This window comes from Micromys minutus (genome assembly GCF_963924665.1).
Source record: "Micromys minutus genome assembly, chromosome: 9".
NCBI lineage: Eukaryota > Metazoa > Chordata > Mammalia > Rodentia > Muridae > Micromys > Micromys minutus.
In genome coordinates this window covers 52,897,852-52,917,590 of record NC_137978.1, presented here as the reverse complement: position 1 = coordinate 52,917,590, position 19,739 = coordinate 52,897,852, and the positions used below count along the sequence as shown (strand labels likewise).

At 53.4% G+C, this 19,739-nt stretch overlaps 1 protein-coding gene across 1 annotated transcript in view; it reads right to left on the bottom strand.

The window, feature by feature from the left end:
* IFFO2 (intermediate filament family orphan 2) overlaps nucleotides 1–15,674 on the bottom strand; it is a 38,067-nt gene extending 22,393 nt beyond the window's left edge. The window contains exon 1 of the mRNA XM_080920949.1: nucleotides 14,977–15,674. Within this exon, the coding sequence (XP_080777075.1) occupies nucleotides 14,977–15,626 (650 nt within the window). The 5' untranslated portion in view covers nucleotides 15,627–15,674. The remainder of the gene's footprint in view (nucleotides 1–14,976) is intronic.
* Between the last annotated feature and the right edge of the window lie 4,065 nt (nucleotides 15,675–19,739).

Sequence of the window (19,739 nt, the reverse complement as noted above, 5' to 3'; positions counted from 1 at the left end):
TGTGGAAGCCTGGGGTCATTCTTCCCTGCTCACCTCTCTCTTCTCTTTTGCCTTTTTCTTTAGAGCTAGCATCTCTCACTGAACCTGGAGCTGACCACTTAGGGTTGGTTGGCTGGGCCAGCAAATTCTAAGGACTCCTTGCCTGTTGCTTTCTAGTTCTAAGATCACAGGCACATACCTCTGTGTTCCACTTTTTATGTGGGTTCCGGGGCTTGGACTTCTAGTTCACTATGTTGATAAGGCAAGCACATTACCGACTGAGCTATCCCCACCTACCATGAGACTCGTTCTGAGACTGACCCTCCAGTTTAGTGACCCCCAGCTTAGATTCAACCAGATGTCCAAAGGGAGATGCTCCAATGCAGAAAAATAAGGAATCCATGTCACGGTAGGGATGAGACCATGTCTGTGTGTCTCCTACCTCTACCCCAAATGCTTTGACATCAGACAAGCTGGCAAGGATGACCCAACTCAGTCACCCCTTAGCCAGTGATCTAGCAAAACTAAATTCATTTTTTGAGCCTCAGTTGCCTTATCTGTAAAATGGGGTAACAACACTGGCTTGTGACGATGTTGCTGGCTGCTGGAAGAGCTGTCACAGCATCCTGCCCCAATTGTGTGCCAGGGTACAGTGTCCCCTTCCTCCCTTGGAACCTTTGTTCTCATCGTTCCTATTCCCTGAGTTCCAATTACCAGGCACACAGTAGGCCCTCAAGTGACGTTAGCTAGGTGAATAAGCATATGATCAAGAGCCTAGAAAGAGTACATGTCCTGCCTTGCCCACACCGACCTACTGTGTGACCCTGGGTCTGCCCCTGCACCTCTCTCAGTCTATCTTTAACGAGAGCTCAGACTCTCTCACCATACAATAGAGACCCCAGGAATCAGGGAGCGTGGCCAAAGGCCAGCCCACTGGCCATGGGCCCTTCCCAAGCGGCCTAGACTCACAGGGACAGACAGTGGGCAAGTCGACTTGCCCACAAGCTCACAAAGGCAGCAGGCGGGTCTCCTCCTGGTGACTTTGCCTGGGGACAGATGGGACACAGGAAGGCATCTGTCAGCCAGATGGCATGGCTGACCTGGGGGGGGCCAAGACACCAGCTGGGAACCCAGGTCTGGCAGGCGGACCTCCTTAACCCCTTCCTGCCCTGACACAAGAGCACATCCCCTGACCACTTACTTACCAGTGCACTTTCACCTTCTGGCCATCCACCTGGGGTGAGGAACTGAGGAGCCTCCCTGGGGCCCAGTGAGGGTCTGGAGTGGAGTCTCAGGCCCTCAACACAGACAGAAGGTGATCTAAGAAGGCACAAGGCGCTGCTTTCTTCCTTCCTGAGATACCAGTCCAGAACAGCTTTCTACCACCACCTCCTCCCAGGCCTCACCTCAAGCTGGGAGGTCCAGGCCCTGTCCCAACAGAAACGTGACCACTGGTGAATGCTGGCTGCCAGCTCTGTTTTGTTGGCTGAGCAGCCATAGGCACAGGGTACAAACTCTCTGGGCCTCAGTTTCCCCCACTAAGAAGGGTGGGCCTGGACCAGGGAGTTCTATTTTAGAGGGATTCGTGAGTCCGGAGGAAGGTGTATGCCACCTTTCTAGGACTCCAGCAGGATTCTGAAGCCCAGGCAGACCCTCCACAGACTCTCCTCAGGTCAGCGGCAAAGGGGTGAGCAGGGCATGGAGCTGCCTTGAACCCCAGGGCAGTGATTCTCAATGACCTCTCTTCGTAGAAAACCACAACGGGAACGAAGCATTCAGGACTAAGTCTAGAGATCAGGAAGCTCATTCCAGTGGGAAAGGCTGACGGGAGGCACCGGGAGAGGCAGGCCCAGAGGAGCAGCATAAACGGAGAGCAGGATTTTCACGGGGCAACTCCCAAACTGATCCAGCAAGGAAAAGATGGCCCTCGGGAGTTCTAGTAACTGATGCTCAGGTTGAGGAAGGCAGCTTGGAGCTGGTAAACTAATCTGACATTTAGCCCAAGGATATATCCTGCTATCTCTAATGTGTCTCAAAACAGAGCCCACACAGCAAAGGAGTGGAGGGGGGAGGGGATAAGTTAGGGCAGCTGCCATCTAAGGGCAACAGCTGTCTGTCACCCCAGCAGAAAGGGGAGACAGGGGGCTGATTTAAATGCTGTCTCTGCCATGAACTTACTGTGCAGCTCAGACAGTCACTGGCCCCTCTCTGGGAAAAGGGGTGGGGGATCCAATAACTAGTAAGACTTCTTCTTGCTCTGCTTTGACAGGCATTGGGAAAGCCCCCAAACACAGAACTGTTTCCAAAGCTCAAGCTGAAAAAGATGGATGGATGGATGATGGATGGATGGATGATGGATGGATGGATAGATGGATAGATGAATAGATGGATAGATGGATGGGTGGATGGATGGATGGACAGACAGATGGATGGACAGATGGATGGATGGATGGATGGATGGATGGATGAATGAATGGATGGATGGATGACGGGTGCAAAAGTGGATGGTTAGATAGATTGATGAAAAAATAAATGATAGCTAGAAAGATGGAAAACTGGGTGGGTGGATGATAGATCCTGAAAAAGAGAAAAAGGTCCTAGGTGTCCCCTGGGATGGCTACTTACACCTATCACAGGCCTCCCTGGAATTATTTCCTGTGACTACAGACCATCCAGGAGCCTTCTCTACCATGTACACATGTGTGGGTATTCTTCCCACACAGAAGAACACAGGTCACACACACCCCAGTCCAGATTCTCAGGAAGGGAAGTCAGACCTGTCCCTGATAAAAGCTGAGTTCTGCCTGCACTGTTCTTCTCCTAGGGTCCCCGACTTTTTTAAACAGGCTGCTAAAGCTGGAGGGGAGATATGGTTTACTCAAGCCCACAGGCCCACTGCCAACTCGGCTATACCCTGGCTAAGACAAGGACTCAGTTGTTACATTTCCAAGGCTCAGTTTTTCCATCTGTGCAATGGGTCAAGAGACCAGCTCCCTCCTAGTAGCATGATAATAGTGAAGAGACTTCATCTGAAGGGGCAAATGGTGGCTCCTGGGAAACAAAGTGGTGTTGGGTCTCAGGGCAGCCAGGTCTCTGAGTGCTCCTGGCCCCAGCCCTGCCTCTCCTCCACCTAGCCTCCCACCTGGACTGAGATTCCTGGGCTCAGCTCACCCAAAGCTACAAAGCAGCCTTTGTCTGGGAGGAAACTCTAAACCACAGCCCTGACGTCAGCGCTGGAAAACAACTCTAAGCCAACCTTCAATGTCACCCCTCTGCCAAGGCCTGGGACAGGCCTTCCATGAGGTCCCAGGAGGCCACCCGCCTGTCCCCTGGGGCCCAGATGGAACCCTGTAATTGGACTCCTGACTCTCAATCCCAAGGAGAGGACAAGGAACATGAGCCCATTTCCCAGTCTGGTAGAATGAACAGAGTCAACAGCTCGCTGCCCTCAGAGCAAACAGGGCCACTTCCACAACACACAGAGAAGAGACTTCGACATTCCAAGATCCCAGGGGAGGCAGGGACAGAGACACTCCCCCATTTCTGCCACCTGGCAGCCACAGCCTATGTCCTGGATGTCAAGCCATGCCCCTCTCCTGGTCAGCCTGCCGACAGAGTTCTGGAGAGGAGAAAGGACATGGCTTCCTCTTCACTGACCACGCTAAGGGGAGGAAATGTCAGAACACAAAAGGCTGCTCTGCCTTGGGAGCAGGAGGAAGTAGGCCAGTTCCCATTGTGTGGGGGCTGGGGAGGGCCAAGGGCAGAGCATTGCTAAGGGCCAGCACCGCTTAGCATCTGTCACACATTCTGTTCACAAAACCCCGTGACAACCTATGTCCAAGGGGACATTCCCGCTTCCCAGACAGAAAGACAGAGGCTGCAAGGGTGAGGGGGACAGAGGGGTGGACCCCAGTGGCCCAAGTCTAAGTGGGGCTCCCACTCTGCCTGAAAAGCCAACTCATGGAGACAATGTGACCCCCCAAAAAGACAGAAGAGTGTGGTGTCTCTAAGTCCCCACAGTTTAATTGTGCCGTAAGGCTCGGGAAGGGACCACCTGCAAGTTGGAGGGCCTTGAACTTGGCACTGGGTGAAGGTGGGCTCTGCTGGTCACAGCCTGCAGGGCTGACACCTCCGCTGCCCCTGGCCAGGGAAGTCCTGCCATTTTCAGTTGTCCTTAAAGTCTCCCTAAAGACACTTGTAGCCCAACTGCTAAAAAAAAAAAAAAGTAATATATTCAGAGGGAGGCGGGTGTCCACAAATGCAAAAGCACCCCCATGGGGCACCCCAGGCAGAAAGAGGGGCCTCAGGGGAAATGATTTTGTAGGGTCAGAAAGTTCAACCAACATCTCAAGTACAACTCTGGTGCCTACCCTGGCCTGGGGCCCTGTTGGTCTCTCCACCTGACTTCATTCTAGAGGAAACTGAGGCACGGACAAACAATGCGACTGTACATGTGACCTGCAGGTCAGGATGGGGGATGGGTCAATAGCCCAAGACCCCACAGTGAGGTTGAGTCTCTGTGTCCTTAGGTCTAAGCAATGTCTCCTCTGTGGGTAGAGAGAGCAAGTCCCACCAGCAGTACCTTCAACCTGAACATCTGCTCAAGGGCCCAGGGAGGCCACGGCACCCCTTTTATCTCAGCCCTGACCCCCCAACCCTCACCCACCCATACCCCATCAATGCCTCCATCTGCCGGGTATTTTTAAAACTCTGACTTCAAGCCTTACATCAGCTTCCCTGAGCCTTAACTCATGGACTTTATGGGAGCCCTGCATCTGGCCCCTCCCTGTGTGACCCCAAGGTAGCTATTCTTCCACAGGGACACAAGTGGGGCAAAGAGGAAACACTAAAAGACAACTCTCTGGTCTTTCTTAAAAGACAGCAGGTGTCAGGGCCCACTGGGAACGTAGCTCAGTTGGTATTTGCCCAACATGCACGAGGTCCTGAGTTCGATTCCCAGCAATGCATAAGGCAGATATGGGGGTGCGTGCCTGCCATCTCAGCACCAGAGAGGTGATTGCAGGAGGATCAATAGTTCAAGGTCATTGTCACTGGCGGTCGCATAGAGAGTTCACGGGCTACATAAGACCCTGACCTTAAAGACAGCAGACACCATCGTTCCACAGTGAGGTTGGCAAAGGAGGGATGAGGTGAGTAACAAGACCACGAAGAGCACCCTGAGCCTCGTGGACTGCGCCAGTCGATACGGGCATCACGAGAGGCAAAGTTCCACCCCCACTGCACATGAGCTTAGGCCCCCAAAGGCTAGCCACAGCCTCTAAGACCTAGCAGCCAACATCCTCTATCCCATCACTGCACAAGAAGTGCTGACCCAGAGGGCTCGGGACGTACATAGAGGCTCTGACCACAAGCTTGAGCAGGCACAACTGCACACATGCACATGTGTGTGCACACACTCCTGCGCACACACACACCTCCGCACGCACGCACACGCACACACTCCTCAGCAGCAAGAGCTGCCCGTCAGGCCTGGCATCGGGTTAAAGAGTACAGAACAAAAGCCCTGTCCTCACCCAGGGAGTGATGCCTCAGACAGGGAAGGAGCAGGACCACAAGCCACAAAGAATGGAGACAGGAGCTCGGGACTGGAAAGAGCAGAGGAGACTTGGGAAAAAAAGAGCACCAAAAACCACACGAGGACTGAAACCTAGAACAGCTTGGAAAAATAAAAGACCAAGGAGCAGCCTCAGCTTGCAGCCCTGGCGGCAGCCTCCCTTCCAGACCTCAGCACATCCTAGAGCCCTTTTCTCTGCAGTCTCTCCCACTGCGTCTTCAAATGCCACCGGAGTGCTGCCTCCTCTGGGTAATTCCTGAGATCCTGGGCCTGGGGATGCCAGTGCCCAAGGCCGAGGACCTTCTGCTCTTGACTTTGCAAAACTTTGCACTTTGCCCTAACTCTGCCAAGGTGACCTTTTCCCCAGTTTTGCAGTGGGCCAGAGCAGAAAGGGGGTTCCCAGTGGGCCCTGGGAAGCTGTGTTGTCCCTGCTCAGGGAGAAGCCTGATTACCAGGGGATTTCACAAGGTCTACTAAGACCAGCAGAGATCTTGCCTCTCCTCCAACATAGCTAAGAGGTGGCAGGGAACCAAGAACTGCCTGGAATAAGTTGAAAAATAAAAACGACCCGTTGAGAGGGTAGAAGGCAGCGCATCCACTGCCGGAGCCTCTTCCCACCAAGCGACAGGTGGGCAAGGCCGAGGCTGGGCAAACCCAAAGTCGGAGCCCTCGAAATGAGTGTGCAGAGCACACAATCTCTCGGGCGGTCTCACTTGGGGACAACGCACAACTGTCACTCCAGGTCCCACCTTGTTCATTTTGGCTGAGGACGCAGAGCACCTTCGAGGGGATGATGGCTCTGGGGCCCTGAGCTCCTCACACAGTCTACCCAGCGTGCATGACCAGCCACAAGGAAAGAAGTAGAGACTCAGAGAGACAAAGACTCTCCAAGCACTCGCAGGCTCTTCGTCCCCAGATGGGCTCTGCTGACGCCCTGCCCCAGCAGCTACCATCTAGCTCTGAGTTGGCTGTGCTCAGGATCCAGGGCAGGCGTGTGATGGCAAGGGCAAGAGGTGTGTCACAGAGCTTGGCGTATCAGGGGCCAGGGGCACTGATGTCAGGAGGCCCTGTGTAGGACCTCACGCCTCAAGTGATTCACACAGGCATACCCCAAGGCATCACTACAGCTATCTACACACACACCTCCTGAGGTCAGATTGCTCACCCCTTGCACAGAAGGGAAAGCTGAGGTTTGGAACAGGAGAGCTGTTTGCCGTGAGCTCCTTTCTCTGATCATGGTGTAAAAAAGTGGATCGGAGGGCTGACTCAATGAATCGCTCTTCCCTCAATGACTCGGTTTTGGCACCTCTAAAGTGGGCTGAGGTCTGTGCTCACACCCCACCCCACACACACAGGATTGGAGCGACCCTCTCTGAATGCAGCCTGCTAACAGGTGAATGCCATATAAATATTTGTGAAATGAACTAAGAAATGCTTGTCAGGTTCCTATGCACTGGCATTGTTTGACAGGCACTTGGCACATGGCAGGGTCAGCCCCAGACACTGACCTCCAGGAGCGGAAGCTGCCTGCTCCCTGGTTCTCGGGTATGTATGTAGTGTGTGGTACATGGGGAAAGACAGAACTCACTCTAACTTCTCACAATCCCACTCACCAGGCTCATGGTCCCCAGAAAGAGACAAGAGGAGCCGGTGACCACTTCTTGATGCCCCAGCAAAGTTCGCAGTGTGACCAGAAGCAAAACCTTGAGGGGGGAGGGGTTCCCAGCCCCCATGTTGCCCTCAAACGTCCCAGCTCCTTCCTGCATGTTGTGAACATATAACACGTTTTCAAGCCATTATCAGGTCCCCGCTAGGAGACTAGAGACAACAGGGGTATTTACTGAGAACGTGAGACACACCCTCTGGTCCACCTACCTTTAACCTGCACTGAGAAGCCCCTGCGCCTTCCCACTAAACTGTTACTTAGGGAGCCGTGAGCAAGCATCTCACAGGCAATCCAGAGAGAGCCCCCTCTCATAAGCCCCTCGACTGGAGCTTGTCCCCTCCCCCAAATGGGGGGGGGCTGTAGGACAGCTCAAAATCTCAGCTGCCTGATGCTGCCAATGACTGACTTGCTACCTAAGAAGCCACTGCTGCAAATGACAGTGGAGCATCTTCTCCTATCCTGCTACAATACTGTGGCAGGCACTGGAGAAGCCCCTGCTCCCACCTCCTCACCTCAGGCAGGCTTTATCTGGACTGAGTTCACATCGTGGTCTGGAGGGTCTAGTGGAGCTCCCAGGAGACCAGGGGAAAGTTTACACACCTAGTTAAGTCATCTTACCACCCTGAATCCAGGCTGGCAATGAGCTCTGTTGAATTCACTTTGTAGCCCAAACTGGCCTCAAACTCTCCACAATCCTCCTGTCTCAGCCTCCCAAGTGCTGACAGAGAGATAGACTGAGGTGTGAGACAAAAAAAAAAAAAAAAGAACCTCATCAAATCCGGACATGGAAAGTCACAAGGAGCACAGAAAGTCTCGGGTATAGGCAAGCCACCCCCACCTCCCACGTGGCCAACCTGGGAAGGGAAGGTCTGCACAGGGGCTGGACTCCACGGGATCAAGTGTCCCATACCACCATGGAGGGGACTCAGCCAGGTGCTTCTGCGGAGTCTATGCTAGGTGACAGTTCCCCTCTTGTACCAGGGACCGTATAAGAAATCACACCCTGCCTAGGAAGCAAGCATCGGTCCCTGACACGACTAACCAAATGCTCACCAGCCGAGCCTCCCAAGTGGCCCCAGACCTTCCCTAAACCTCCCAGAATGCTGTACCCAGAAGTATGCATGACTCCTAAACTACTGCCCAGTTCCCAAGTAGGCCACGAAGAGCCAGCCCAGCCCCCACACCACCCTGCAAACTCTTCCCACGTAGCTCTTTATGTGCCCTTCTGTAGCCATGTGACCCCACTGGCTCCTCCCACATCCTGGCACAGAGCTTAGCCTTCCCCAGTTGATCCAACTGACTGATTCTGGCTTTTTGAACCAAGCTCACACTGTAGTCCTGGCTGTTCTGGAACCCACTACCTATAGAACAAGCTGTCCTCAAACACATGGAGATCCTCCTGCATCAGCCTCCTTAGCCCTGGGATGACAGATGTGTGGCACCACAATGGGCAGCCTTCCCATTCTATTGATGGGGAAACTGAGACTGGGAGAGGCTCAGCACCTTGCCCAGACTCGCACAGCTTTTCACTATTGTGCTAGGCCTGGGCATCATGCCAGCTCAGAGTGGCTGTGTCGGGACTGAAGCCGGGCCTTCTGACTCCAGATGCTGACCCTTCCTCCCAGCATGCCAGACCCCTAGATGCTCAGTCTGTGTCACCTGACCTCCTTGTCTCCTGGGTGCCTGGTAGCATACAGCAGCCAGACTACAGTGCTCCCTGGCTGCACAAATATTTACTCAGCGAGGACTCTGGTCGGTCTGACTGAGAATTGTGAACACGAGGAAGCTTGGAGCGCCGGAGCCCTAGAGCACTGGGGAGCAGACACATCCTGGCCTGTTAGGGTTCAGAGTGTGGGGGCTACCGGGTAGAAGGAAGTGCAGACTCGGGGACACTGTGGGCTCACACATTGACTACTGAGTGCAGGGGGAACCAAGGGTAGTTCAGTCCCAGGACTCCAGCCATCTGTGACACCAAACTACACAGAATGCCAGTCTGGCTTCTTGTCCCCAGTGCCAACAAAAGACTGCACCGCAAAGTCTCACCCTCCGGGATCTGATGCCCAGCAGGGTTGCGATCAGCTCTGCTGGAAGCCACGGAGTCCAAGTCTCAGCAAAGGATGCTTGCAAGAGAGTCTGCTAGATTCTGCTTTACCCTTCTGCGTCCTTCAACAGTGACCTGACAGGACGGGTGGAGACTCACGCTGCAGACCCAAAGACAGAGACTAGGTGATTGCAAACATGTATGAGTGTGTTTTGTGCACGGGTGCATGTGACTGTGCACAGTGGCTGGGGGTGGGGGTAAGGATGGGGTGGGGGTGGGTAGGCATGCATCCGGTGGGGCCAGCAGAAAGCCTCGCCTGCATTCCTCTGGGAAGGAAGGAATTTTGGAGTCAGCTGTCCCCCAGTTTCCCTTCTTTTCTGGGACCTTCCTCCCTCCCCTCCCTCTGGCTCTGAGAGTCTTTCCCAAATCTGTCCCCAGGGAGATGCCTAGCTGGCCAAGAGATTCAGTAACCCCGTTCTCCAGTGAACTGAGATCCCAGAAGGAGGGAGTATGGGTTGGGTCCCTTTAAAACAAAGGGCTGGTGTGGGGAATCGAGAGTTCCGGAGGCACAAATCACTCCCAGAATGGCCAAAACTGCCCTTCAGCAGGACAAAGAGGAGGCCGGGCTTCCCTCCACCCCAGCACCATCTCTGGCGCCTTCCATGGGACACAGACAGAGGCAACGTGTCCTGAAATGGATTTGTTGGGCAGCTCAGGGCTGTGCCCAGAAAGCCCTATAAATTAAGGGGACAGACTCTGTGGGCTACAATAAAGAACATCCTCAGACCTTCCCAGACTGTGGAGGCCTTCACTGAAGAACTAAATTATTCTTTCCCAGAACCCCTCTATACAGTGGGGCAAGCTGGGAGAGGTTAAGAGCTCGGGCAGAACGGCAGAGTGAGGATCCGAACACTTTCTCACCGTCCTAAGACGCCTCGCTGGAAAATTAAAACCCCTCCTATTTAAGGACCCTGTTATTGAGGGCTTCAGAAATTTAAAAAAGTCAGAGGCCTGGGGACAATCTTCTGAGACAGTCTTTGGAGCTTGGGTCACTAAGCAGCCAGTACCCACCTGCTGGAGGGCCTCCCTGGGGCATGCTGGGAAATGCAGGGTCACTCCAGCTGCCCATTTTAACGTCCCTTTTTGGAGCCCTCCGTTTTAGCGAAGAGCCCAGCCCCTTCCGTCTCACAGTCAGAAATAGCTGTGACAGAAGCCCCTCCTATTCTAGGAATGAGCTTTTTAAAAAGATTCCTCGAACAGCAGCAGCAAGAGGTGGAAGACCCTGCTGGAGACAGATGTGGGCATCACATCAGAGTTAGGATGACGAACCGTGTCCATTAAAGGGCTTCCTGAGGCCAGCTGTGGATGGCAGCTTCCCCCTCCATGCCCAGGCCTCAGTTTTCTTCCCCAGCTCTGACACGAAGGCACACCGTTGAATTGATTTCTTTTATCAATAGCTAACCTGTTTCTATGCAGACTCTCCTTTAGAATCATGGGGGAAAAAAGACTGTGGTTGGCATGAATCAAATTCCTGGGACTCAGCCTCCCACTGTCCCCAGACTCATCCACGGGGCGTCTCACTATGAGTTCAGGGGACCTAAGGGACCCACTTGAAATCCACCAAGATAAAAGACCATAAGGGTCCCTCAGATGCTCTGATACCCTCCACTCACTCCAAACACCAAGGACAAAGCCAGCCAGGAGAACATAGGCTCTGACTGTCTATCTGCAGCAAGGATAGGAAGCCGGCCAGCCCATAATCACAGAGGGCCTACGGGGCTAGGCGCTTTGAACCTGGGACACTAGAAAGTCACCCTGCACAGCAGGCAGCTGGGCTGCCTGTACCAGTAATTGCTACTTCCTGGAACAGTCACGACAACTTCCCTCACAATAGCCAGTGAGACCTACATAAAACTTTTGCTTGACAACCATAAAGTGACCCACCCTCCTCCAATAAATGAAAGAGGCTATCCTGGAAACACACCATGGTACAGACTCTGGTCATCCAAATTGGAGATGGCAGCCCAGAACGTATAGAAAGCACAGTAAACACGAAGCCATTTGAAAAGGCAAAAAGATGAGCCATGACACAGACCCAGGGATCACCCAAGGGAGTCCAGGTCCCTCAGAGGCTAATTCAGAAAACCCATGTATTTAAAGTTCAGATATTTTGACAGGATTCTCCCTGGGGAAAGACCCCGACTTGCAGACTCAGAACAAGAGATCTTTGGTGGACTGGGTGGTGACAGAAAGCAATGTTTGTTTTGGTTTCCAGATCAACGCTTCACAACTTTGTCTCCATACAGTCTTGGTGACCACACTTCCCACGCCATAAAGAGCAGGTTGGGCCAAAGAGAAACCAAAGAAGCGGTGAGCAGAGCCCGGGCGGGGGCACTCTGGGGACAGACGCTCTGCTCTGGGTGGTGTGTACAAAGAACCAGCTGGGTGTTGCTGATGGTAAACCATGTCAGACAGCACTCGGGTGACATAAAACTTGGAACCCAACATGACGTAATGTGAAGGAACAGACAAACTCATAACCCTCTGTATGTGTGACTTAGCAGTAGGTAGGGATATTCTACAGATACACGCAAGTACAACGACACAGCCCCTAAAACACAGCTGTCTCTGTCAAAGAAGTCAGGTACGGAAGATCACATATCATGGGATCCAGCTTCTGAGTTATCCAGAAAAATCAGATGGGTAGAGACACCAACAGGTTGGTGGCCTCTCCGGAGGCAAGCTGTCTGCAAATGGACAGGAAGGAATTTGGGAGGCAATGCAAGTGTCCTAAAACCGGACCCTGGGGAAGGGCACATTGCTCTACATTTTCTAAAAATAATTGCTATACTTAAATTGGGTGGCTTGTTCTAGCTCGGCGAAACCAGGAAACTCCAGGCTAGGGACGAGTCATGAGGCAGGACCACCAACACCTGCAGGTTCTAGATCTGGCCATACAGCCCGCTTACCATTTAGTGAAGCAAGCAGGAGCCTCTGAGGTCCTCTGGATCGATGTAGAGAACCCCAGAGCCCGTCCCTCCAGTGCCGAACACGGGGTTCTACACCAGACATCTCCGGGAAGCCATGATGCCTTTCGTGGTCTAGAGACCAGGCAGCCAAACACCTTGGTCTCATCTCTTGAACTGTGACCTTTTAGCAGTCAAAGGACCAGGGGTAGGCTGGCAGCTCAGACACAGTTACTTCTTATTGCAACCCTCAGAAATAGTTACTTATTGTAACCCAGTATCCCCTTAGGTAAGTGCGGACAAGCCTCAGTGGCCCCTAGCCCAGATATTTTCCTTTTAACCTTTCTTTTTTTAAAAAAAGTCAACTGTCTTTCTACTTTCTTCCAGAAAGAACACTCGTAGGGGAGACTCCATACTGAGAAAGTGAGAACAGAACGCTCTGCTGCGTGGATTTATAGTGTGGACTGGAGCACATAAGTTAACCTGTTCTAGCTTCAATGGATTCGAACCATGAGGCCATGAGCAGCAAATCAGAAATATCTTATTCCGCCCGGGTGGGTGGACAACTGTGTACCCAGCCTGCTTGGTCTCTAAAGAGAGAGGTTTTAACTGGAAGCCAGTTATTTCAAAGTTAGCATGCTGGAGGGCTGGTTGTAAAAGCGAGAGCGCTTTCATGACTGGGCTAAGGTTTTGATGTACTGGGCTTTTTTTTTCTAAAAATTACATTTATGTATGTGTGCATGAGTGTTTTGTGTGCCTTCGTTCCACTGCAAATGTGTGGAAGTCAGAGGAAAACTTGTAAGAACAGGCTCTCCTCATCTTCCGTGTAGGTCCCGAGGCTAGAACCATGATCATTAGGTTTGGCGGCAATCACCTTTATCTGCTGAGCCATCTCACAGGCCCTCACTGTATCTTTTTATTAATCACCCAAGGAGATTTTCCTGAAGTATCACCAAGAAGGCCCAGGGCTTCAAGGAACACAGCTGTTGTCCAACCCCATTGCTTTACAGGTAGGGAAACCAAGGCCTGAACAAGGCAGAATACCAACTTTGGAAAAATCCAAAGCTTTGAAGCAACTTCAGAGAAGGAAGGAAGGTGTCCAGGAACCTCCCAGAAAGGCGGGAAGAGAGATGCCGGAACCCCACCTGTCTCAGCAGGGCCGGCTCATTCCAGGATAGTGCCAGAAGCTGACATCACAGCCCACACCCTGGGTGCAACCTGAACGGCTCGTTGCTCAATGATAATCCATCGCCCTCGAAGCCTGGGCACAGGCTTTCTATCACCTTCGTAGCTAGGGCCAAAAAGTACACACACAATTAAACAAACGCAGCACAAGCCTATGTCATGACTACACAGTTAAGGGTGGCAGACAGGAGGGCCAGCCCAACCCTCCTCCAGTTTCACCATCCAGAGCAAGTGTCTCCTTTCCTAACCCATCCTGATGGGGATGAACACCAAGGGCAGAGTGGCCTCCCTAGAAATGGCACGGGACATTCCCAAAGCCTGGGGGGAAAAGTATTCCCCTAGCAACCCAGGCCCTGCACCAGCACTGGAGGCTCCAGGCGCTTCTGCACCCTGCCTTCCCCAGTAAGAATATCCACCTGATGAGTTTATACCGGACCCGGGCTTCATCCCGCTCCTCCGGAGCACTGGCTGCTCCTTGCAGTCCAGATTTCCCTGAGGAGCAAATAGGTTTGCAAGTGACTAACAATCTCTCCTGTAGGTGATGGCAGCTAGTACCTGACTTCCTCCCTCATTAGCCCCCCCCCCCCCCGTAGAGGGTAGTAAGAACGAAGACCCAGGCCCTCCAGAGAGAGGGAGAGAGAGATAGGGACTGTAGGAACAGAAGACATGACCACACTCCCTTATGAGTAAGAACAACCAAACCAAAATTACACATGTCTGAGATTGGAACTTGAGACCAAGAAGGCCCCTCCCCCACACAGACCTGAGACCTAAATGCAGACCCTCCCTCCCCCCCTTGTATCAGAACACACTGGCCATCTTACAGGCAGTCTGCTCAAGACCTTCAGCGGGACCCCATGATCTGGGTCCACCCAATATTCTCACCCATCAGTATCTCTTCCCTGGGGGGCTGGGTTCCTTAGGCTGAATTCGTGGGACTATTCAATAAACCATGAGACTTGGGAGAGTCGAAGAAGAGGATGGATTTCTAAAAGGCTGATTCTGCAGCCCAGAGATCTGGGCCTTATAGACCTGGAACAAGTTAGCCGACCCCGGGGCAGACCCATCCATCTTCCCACGTGAGCTCATTAAATTCAAGGACAACAACAAAAAAGACAATGAGCTAGTTGAGATTTTTTTCTTTACACCTGCTTTGGGAAAGGGAATCTACAATCAACATCACGGGAAATACCTAAGATAGGAGACACACCACCCATGACTCCCATCAATGGATTGAATCTTCTTGACTTTCACTGCGGATTAGCCAAGCCGCCTTGGGCAAGTTACTTGATCGGTACCTTCGCCTCGGTTTCCTCATCTGCAGTATGGGGACAAGGCTGCCCCACACCCGCATTGTCATGTGGACAAAATGAGATCACCACAAGTCCTCTGGTTATTACGTCCCTGGGAAACAATGTGCCTGGCCCCAGGGGTCGGCGCCCAGGTATCCCGCGCACCCTGCGCTCCTGGATTTAGATGACCTAGTCCTCCCGCAGTTCGAAGCCCACATGCCCGGCCCTGCTGCCGGTCCAGAGAACGGCGGAGGAGGGGCGCGTCCACTCACCTCCGTTTGTACTCGTCACGCTCGCGCTTCACCTTGGCCAGCACGTTGTAGAGAGCGCGGATCTCTGGCGTGATGGTGTCAATCTGCACGCCTACGCCGTCCGGGTGCACCCATGACACGCCGGGGCCCTGCACCGTTTCCACGCCGCCGCCTCCCGTGCGCCGCACCTGAGTGTAGCTCCATATGGTCCCGGGCAGGCGACCGTAGTGCTGCGGGTGCGAGCCGCCGCCGGGGGGCAGGCCGCCCAGGGCCATCGCGTTGGCGTTGATGCCGGTGGCCGCGCCGAGGGCCTGCCCGCTGCCCGCAGCCGGCGGCCGCAGCAGCTCGGGCCCGGTCTGCACGGCCTGCTCGCGGGAGAAGGTCTTGTAGCGCAGCCGCCGATCGCGCTCGCTCTGCTGCTGTTCCAGCTGTTTCTCCAGGAGCCGATTGCGCCGCTCCAGCTCGTGCACCTTGGCCAAGAAGCAGCGGAAACGCACGTTGAGCCCCTTGAGAAGGTGGATGTTGGAGCCCAGATCGTCCCGCAGCGCCGCCGTTACGGGTGAGGGCCCGGGCCCGGCCCCGCCACCACCGCCACCGCCTGCGCAGCCGCCGCCCCCCGGCGGGCAGCCGAAGGCCAATGCCATCTCCCCGAACAGCAGCGAGTTGACCATGCGCCGGCTGCGTGGCTCAGGGCCCCGGGCCCGCGGCTCCAGATGCGGCTCCAGCTCGGGGCCGGGCTCCCGGCGCGGCCGGGCCAGGGCGGGCGCGGGCTCCAGCGCGGCCGGGGTGGTGTTAGGTGCGCGCCAGATACGGCTCCGCGGCGTCGGGAGAGATGGTGGGACGAGCGGGAGGTCGCGGTGGCTGCGTGAGGCTGCTGAGGGGTCCGATGCCTGCGCCGCGACTGTCAGAGCTGCTGTGGACCGGCCGCAGCAGCGGCTCGCAGAGGACTCTCAGCCGGCGCTGCCCCCTCTGCGACGAGCACCGCCCTCTGCAGGCATAGACCACGCCCCCGGGTCCCGCCCTTTGCAGACACAGACCACACCCCCTGCCTGGCCATTCTCTGCAGGCTAAGGCCACGCCCCTGCCCCGCTCTGCCTTCTATAGGCGAAGGCCTGGCCCCCTAGTCTGGACCGCCCTCTGCGGACATAGGCCACGCCCCTCCACCCATTGCAGCGATTTCACCAGCTGAGATTCCGCTCCTAGTCCTCCAATCACGGCCACGCCCTCCGGCCCTTGGACTCCGCCCACCCACAAGCTGCGCCAATCGTCTGCGAGGCGCCTTTCGGCTACAGCTCAGGCTCCGCCCAGCAACGGCCCAGAAAACCCTCGCCTGCGTGCGGCGCTGCAGGCCTAGCGGGGTTCAGATGATCCAACACAGTCTGCTTGCGAAACTGCACCCCGGAACGGGGCAGAGCCAGGCGCTGCAGCCTCTTGAAAAGGCGGACGGCTTGAATCTGTTCACTTCCCTTCCTGGGGAGCTCTCCACCACTAAGTCTGCCAGGCGGACTTAACTACCTGCCTCCCCTCTCTCAGCGCCCCAAATTTCCCTGCCCCAGATTTTCAGGCATGCAGGTGACTGTGGCCTGTAAAAGGTCTGGCAACCATAGTGTGCGAAGATGCATGCAAATCAGCTCCCCTACTCCAGCCTCTGGAAGCCTTGGTCGCCTTCCTGTCCCCTACCAAGCAGGTCCAGGACTTCTTGCAGCCTCATGGCAAACTCAGAAACAGGGATGTGAGATAGGCTGGGGAAGAGCTAGCAATGAGCCTCCCAACATGCCTGTCCTCAACCCTGACTAACCACCTCTCCTATCAACACATTGTCACAGTCTGCACTGGAGCTGAGCCCAGAGCTTAGAGGGTCTATCCATCATTTCTCCCAAGCGCCTTGCTGCAGTGTGGACGACCATCTATTTGGAGAACCCACCCGTCCATCCACCCTGTGTTCTTCACACCTACCACCCTAAAGCAAATGTTTCCTGCAATCTCCAAGTGTCTTCTGCACCCATTACAAGCATTAGCACACAGTAGGCACCTACTAAGTGTTATCCTCATTTTACAGAGAAGGTCACTGAGACCTGAGTGGTACCACCATCTCAAAGCTTACTCTACCAAGCCTTCCAAACTGCTTTGGTCCTCACCACAAACTTCCTAAGGACCCTACCTTGAATGCCTGTGGCTTACCCTGTCAGCTCTTAACCAAATATGTGGTGTGGTCTAGATTCTTCCAGCCACATTTTTTTTTTCTCACTGCCATTCTGTCTTGTATCTACGTATCCATCTTGTCTGCTTGTGTGTAAGCTTGTGGGCAGGTACCCTGTCTCACAGGACAATGCCTTGGTGTTCCTTGTGACAGAGGAGAAAGAGCATGGTGCTCTGGGGTGGGGCTCTGATGCTACTGCAGTGTTTCAGGTTGGGTCATGTTGCCTTTCCTCCCTTCCTGCCAAATGGACTTAGCTCTGTGCTTCGGCATTCTCTTCTGGTGATCTTTCTCCTCGGAACCCAAGCCTACCCTGTCACTGCTCTTAACTTTTAGATCATGTGGTCTTTGATGCTGTCATTGTCCACCCCAAAGAGTGGAAAACCCTTTGCCTTGAAGTGGTGGCTCTTGGTCTCCCACATGGACTGAGAAAGGAGTTTTGAGAGGGCTGCAACACAGGGGTAGACCCACGTTCTGCCCTTTATGGCTGCTGGTCTTTGAATGCTAGTCAACATCTCCTTTGATCCTGTCACCCCTAGACATCAAATATTTCCGTGTCACCATAGTTGCTGTAAATATCCTGAGACCTAAGATGCTAACATTCTAAAAGTCCGATTTGGCTTACTACTATATTTGTTTGCTTGTTTTTAATGTTTGGGATGGAACTCGGGACATCCCAATTGTTAGGCAAGCCCTCTACTACTTAAGCTGCACCCCCAACCCTAAGTCTCATTTAAAAAAAAAAAATCATGTGTGTGTGTGTGTGTGTGTGTTGTACAAGCACACACATGCCACAACCTCAGTCCTCACCTTGCACCTCCCTTGAGACAGGATCTCTTGTTACTCTGTATGCCAGGCTGGCTGGCTCTGGAGGTTCTGGTGATTCTCCTGTCTGCCCCTGTCTTGTTATAGAAATACTGGAACTGTAGATGCTTGCCACTGATCTGTTTTATATGGGGATCTGAACTCAGGACCTCACAGGACCAGGGCTCTACCCACTGGGCCATCTCCTAAGCCCCATTCTTTAACATGCTAATAAAAAATATATAAAATATATATGTATATATATATATACCATGATGCTGCAGATTTGCTTTTTGACTACTTTGATGACTTGCATTTTAAACTGTTTTCATTGCATAAATTTTTTCAGAGTGCAAAAGGGGGGGGGGGAGAGATGCTTTTTGTTTGTTCATTTTCAAGACAGGGTATCACATAGCCTAGGCTGGCCTTGAACTTGTGGTCTTCCAGCCTCCACCGCCCAAGTGCTAAAATTACAGGCATAGGACATCGGGCGTTGTTTATGCATCAATGCCCTGTGCAAGCTGGGTAAGCGCTTCCAACAGTTATATGGAAATGCATTCTTTTGTTTGTTGGTTGACACAGCAGGGTCTCTCCATGTAGACCAGGCTGGCCTTGAACTCCCAGAGATCTATCTGTTGTGCATCTGGAATGCTGGAATTAAAGACATGCACCACCATATGCAGCCCTTACGATGCATTCCCGTAAACCATACTAAGCAGGAACTATGGTGCTCACCAGATGTCTGAGAAGCCCACAGAAGGGGTTGAGGAGCCGCACGTCTAAAGTAGCTCCCTACAGACTTTTCCAGAAAAGATCCTTCCTGCTAAGTTGCCCTAATGGGGTACGAAGCCCTCCTGGGAAGGGACAGCTCTGCCAAGTTGCCCCAGTGGAGTCTGAAACCGGCTTGGGAAGTGACAGCTCTGTCCCGAGCCCAGAGGAGCTCAGACATCCCATGACTCTGGATGGACTCCTGCTTGAGCAGAGTCTGGGGTGGGAGCTGGGGAAGGTGTTGGGGGTGTGCTCCTGGTGATGAAGGAGGTTGCTGAGGAGAGGCCACACAGTTGGAATTTCTACAAAGGACAGATCTAGGATGCTGTTCACTCTCCACAGAGTAATAACCCAGCAGTGCGTCATGCGTACTCTGTTCTTTGTGCCTAAGGTGAGAGACAGAGAAATACCAAACAGCCCACCAGGCAGGGGACCAACAGCCTTCCAGTTTGCCTAGAACTCGGGGGTTTTCCTTGATGCACACATTCAGTGTCCAAACCCAAGATCAACTGCCACAAGCTGCAGCCCACATAGAACTGGATGTTTTGAAGCCACAGTTCCTGGCCACCCTGACAGCAATGGCTACCGGTGGGTATTACTGTCACTCTGCACTGGTTTGGGGGTTGCTTTGCTTAAGCAAACAGGAAAAGGCCATCAAGTACGGAGAAGCATCTCCTACAACTCTACCCAGCACCCCCTCTGGTGGCTAAATTCAGCCTACTGCCTCTCATCCTCCCAGGCTTCAGTTTCCAGAACATTCTAACCAGGCTTCTTCTCCAGTGCAATTGGAAGAGTGTAGCAAACTGTCATGGCACCAAGTCTCCTTGGGGAGGGAGTGGCCATGAGTCCTCACAGTACCAAATGAAAACTTATCCCTAACTTGCACAGGCTCCATCCTTGAGATTCCCCCATGGCTCCCCCTCCCCCAAGAAACAATATCAACCACAGCAACAAGAACAACAGAAAACCAAAACCAAAAAAAAACAAACAAAAAAAATCATGGCAGAAAAGGTGA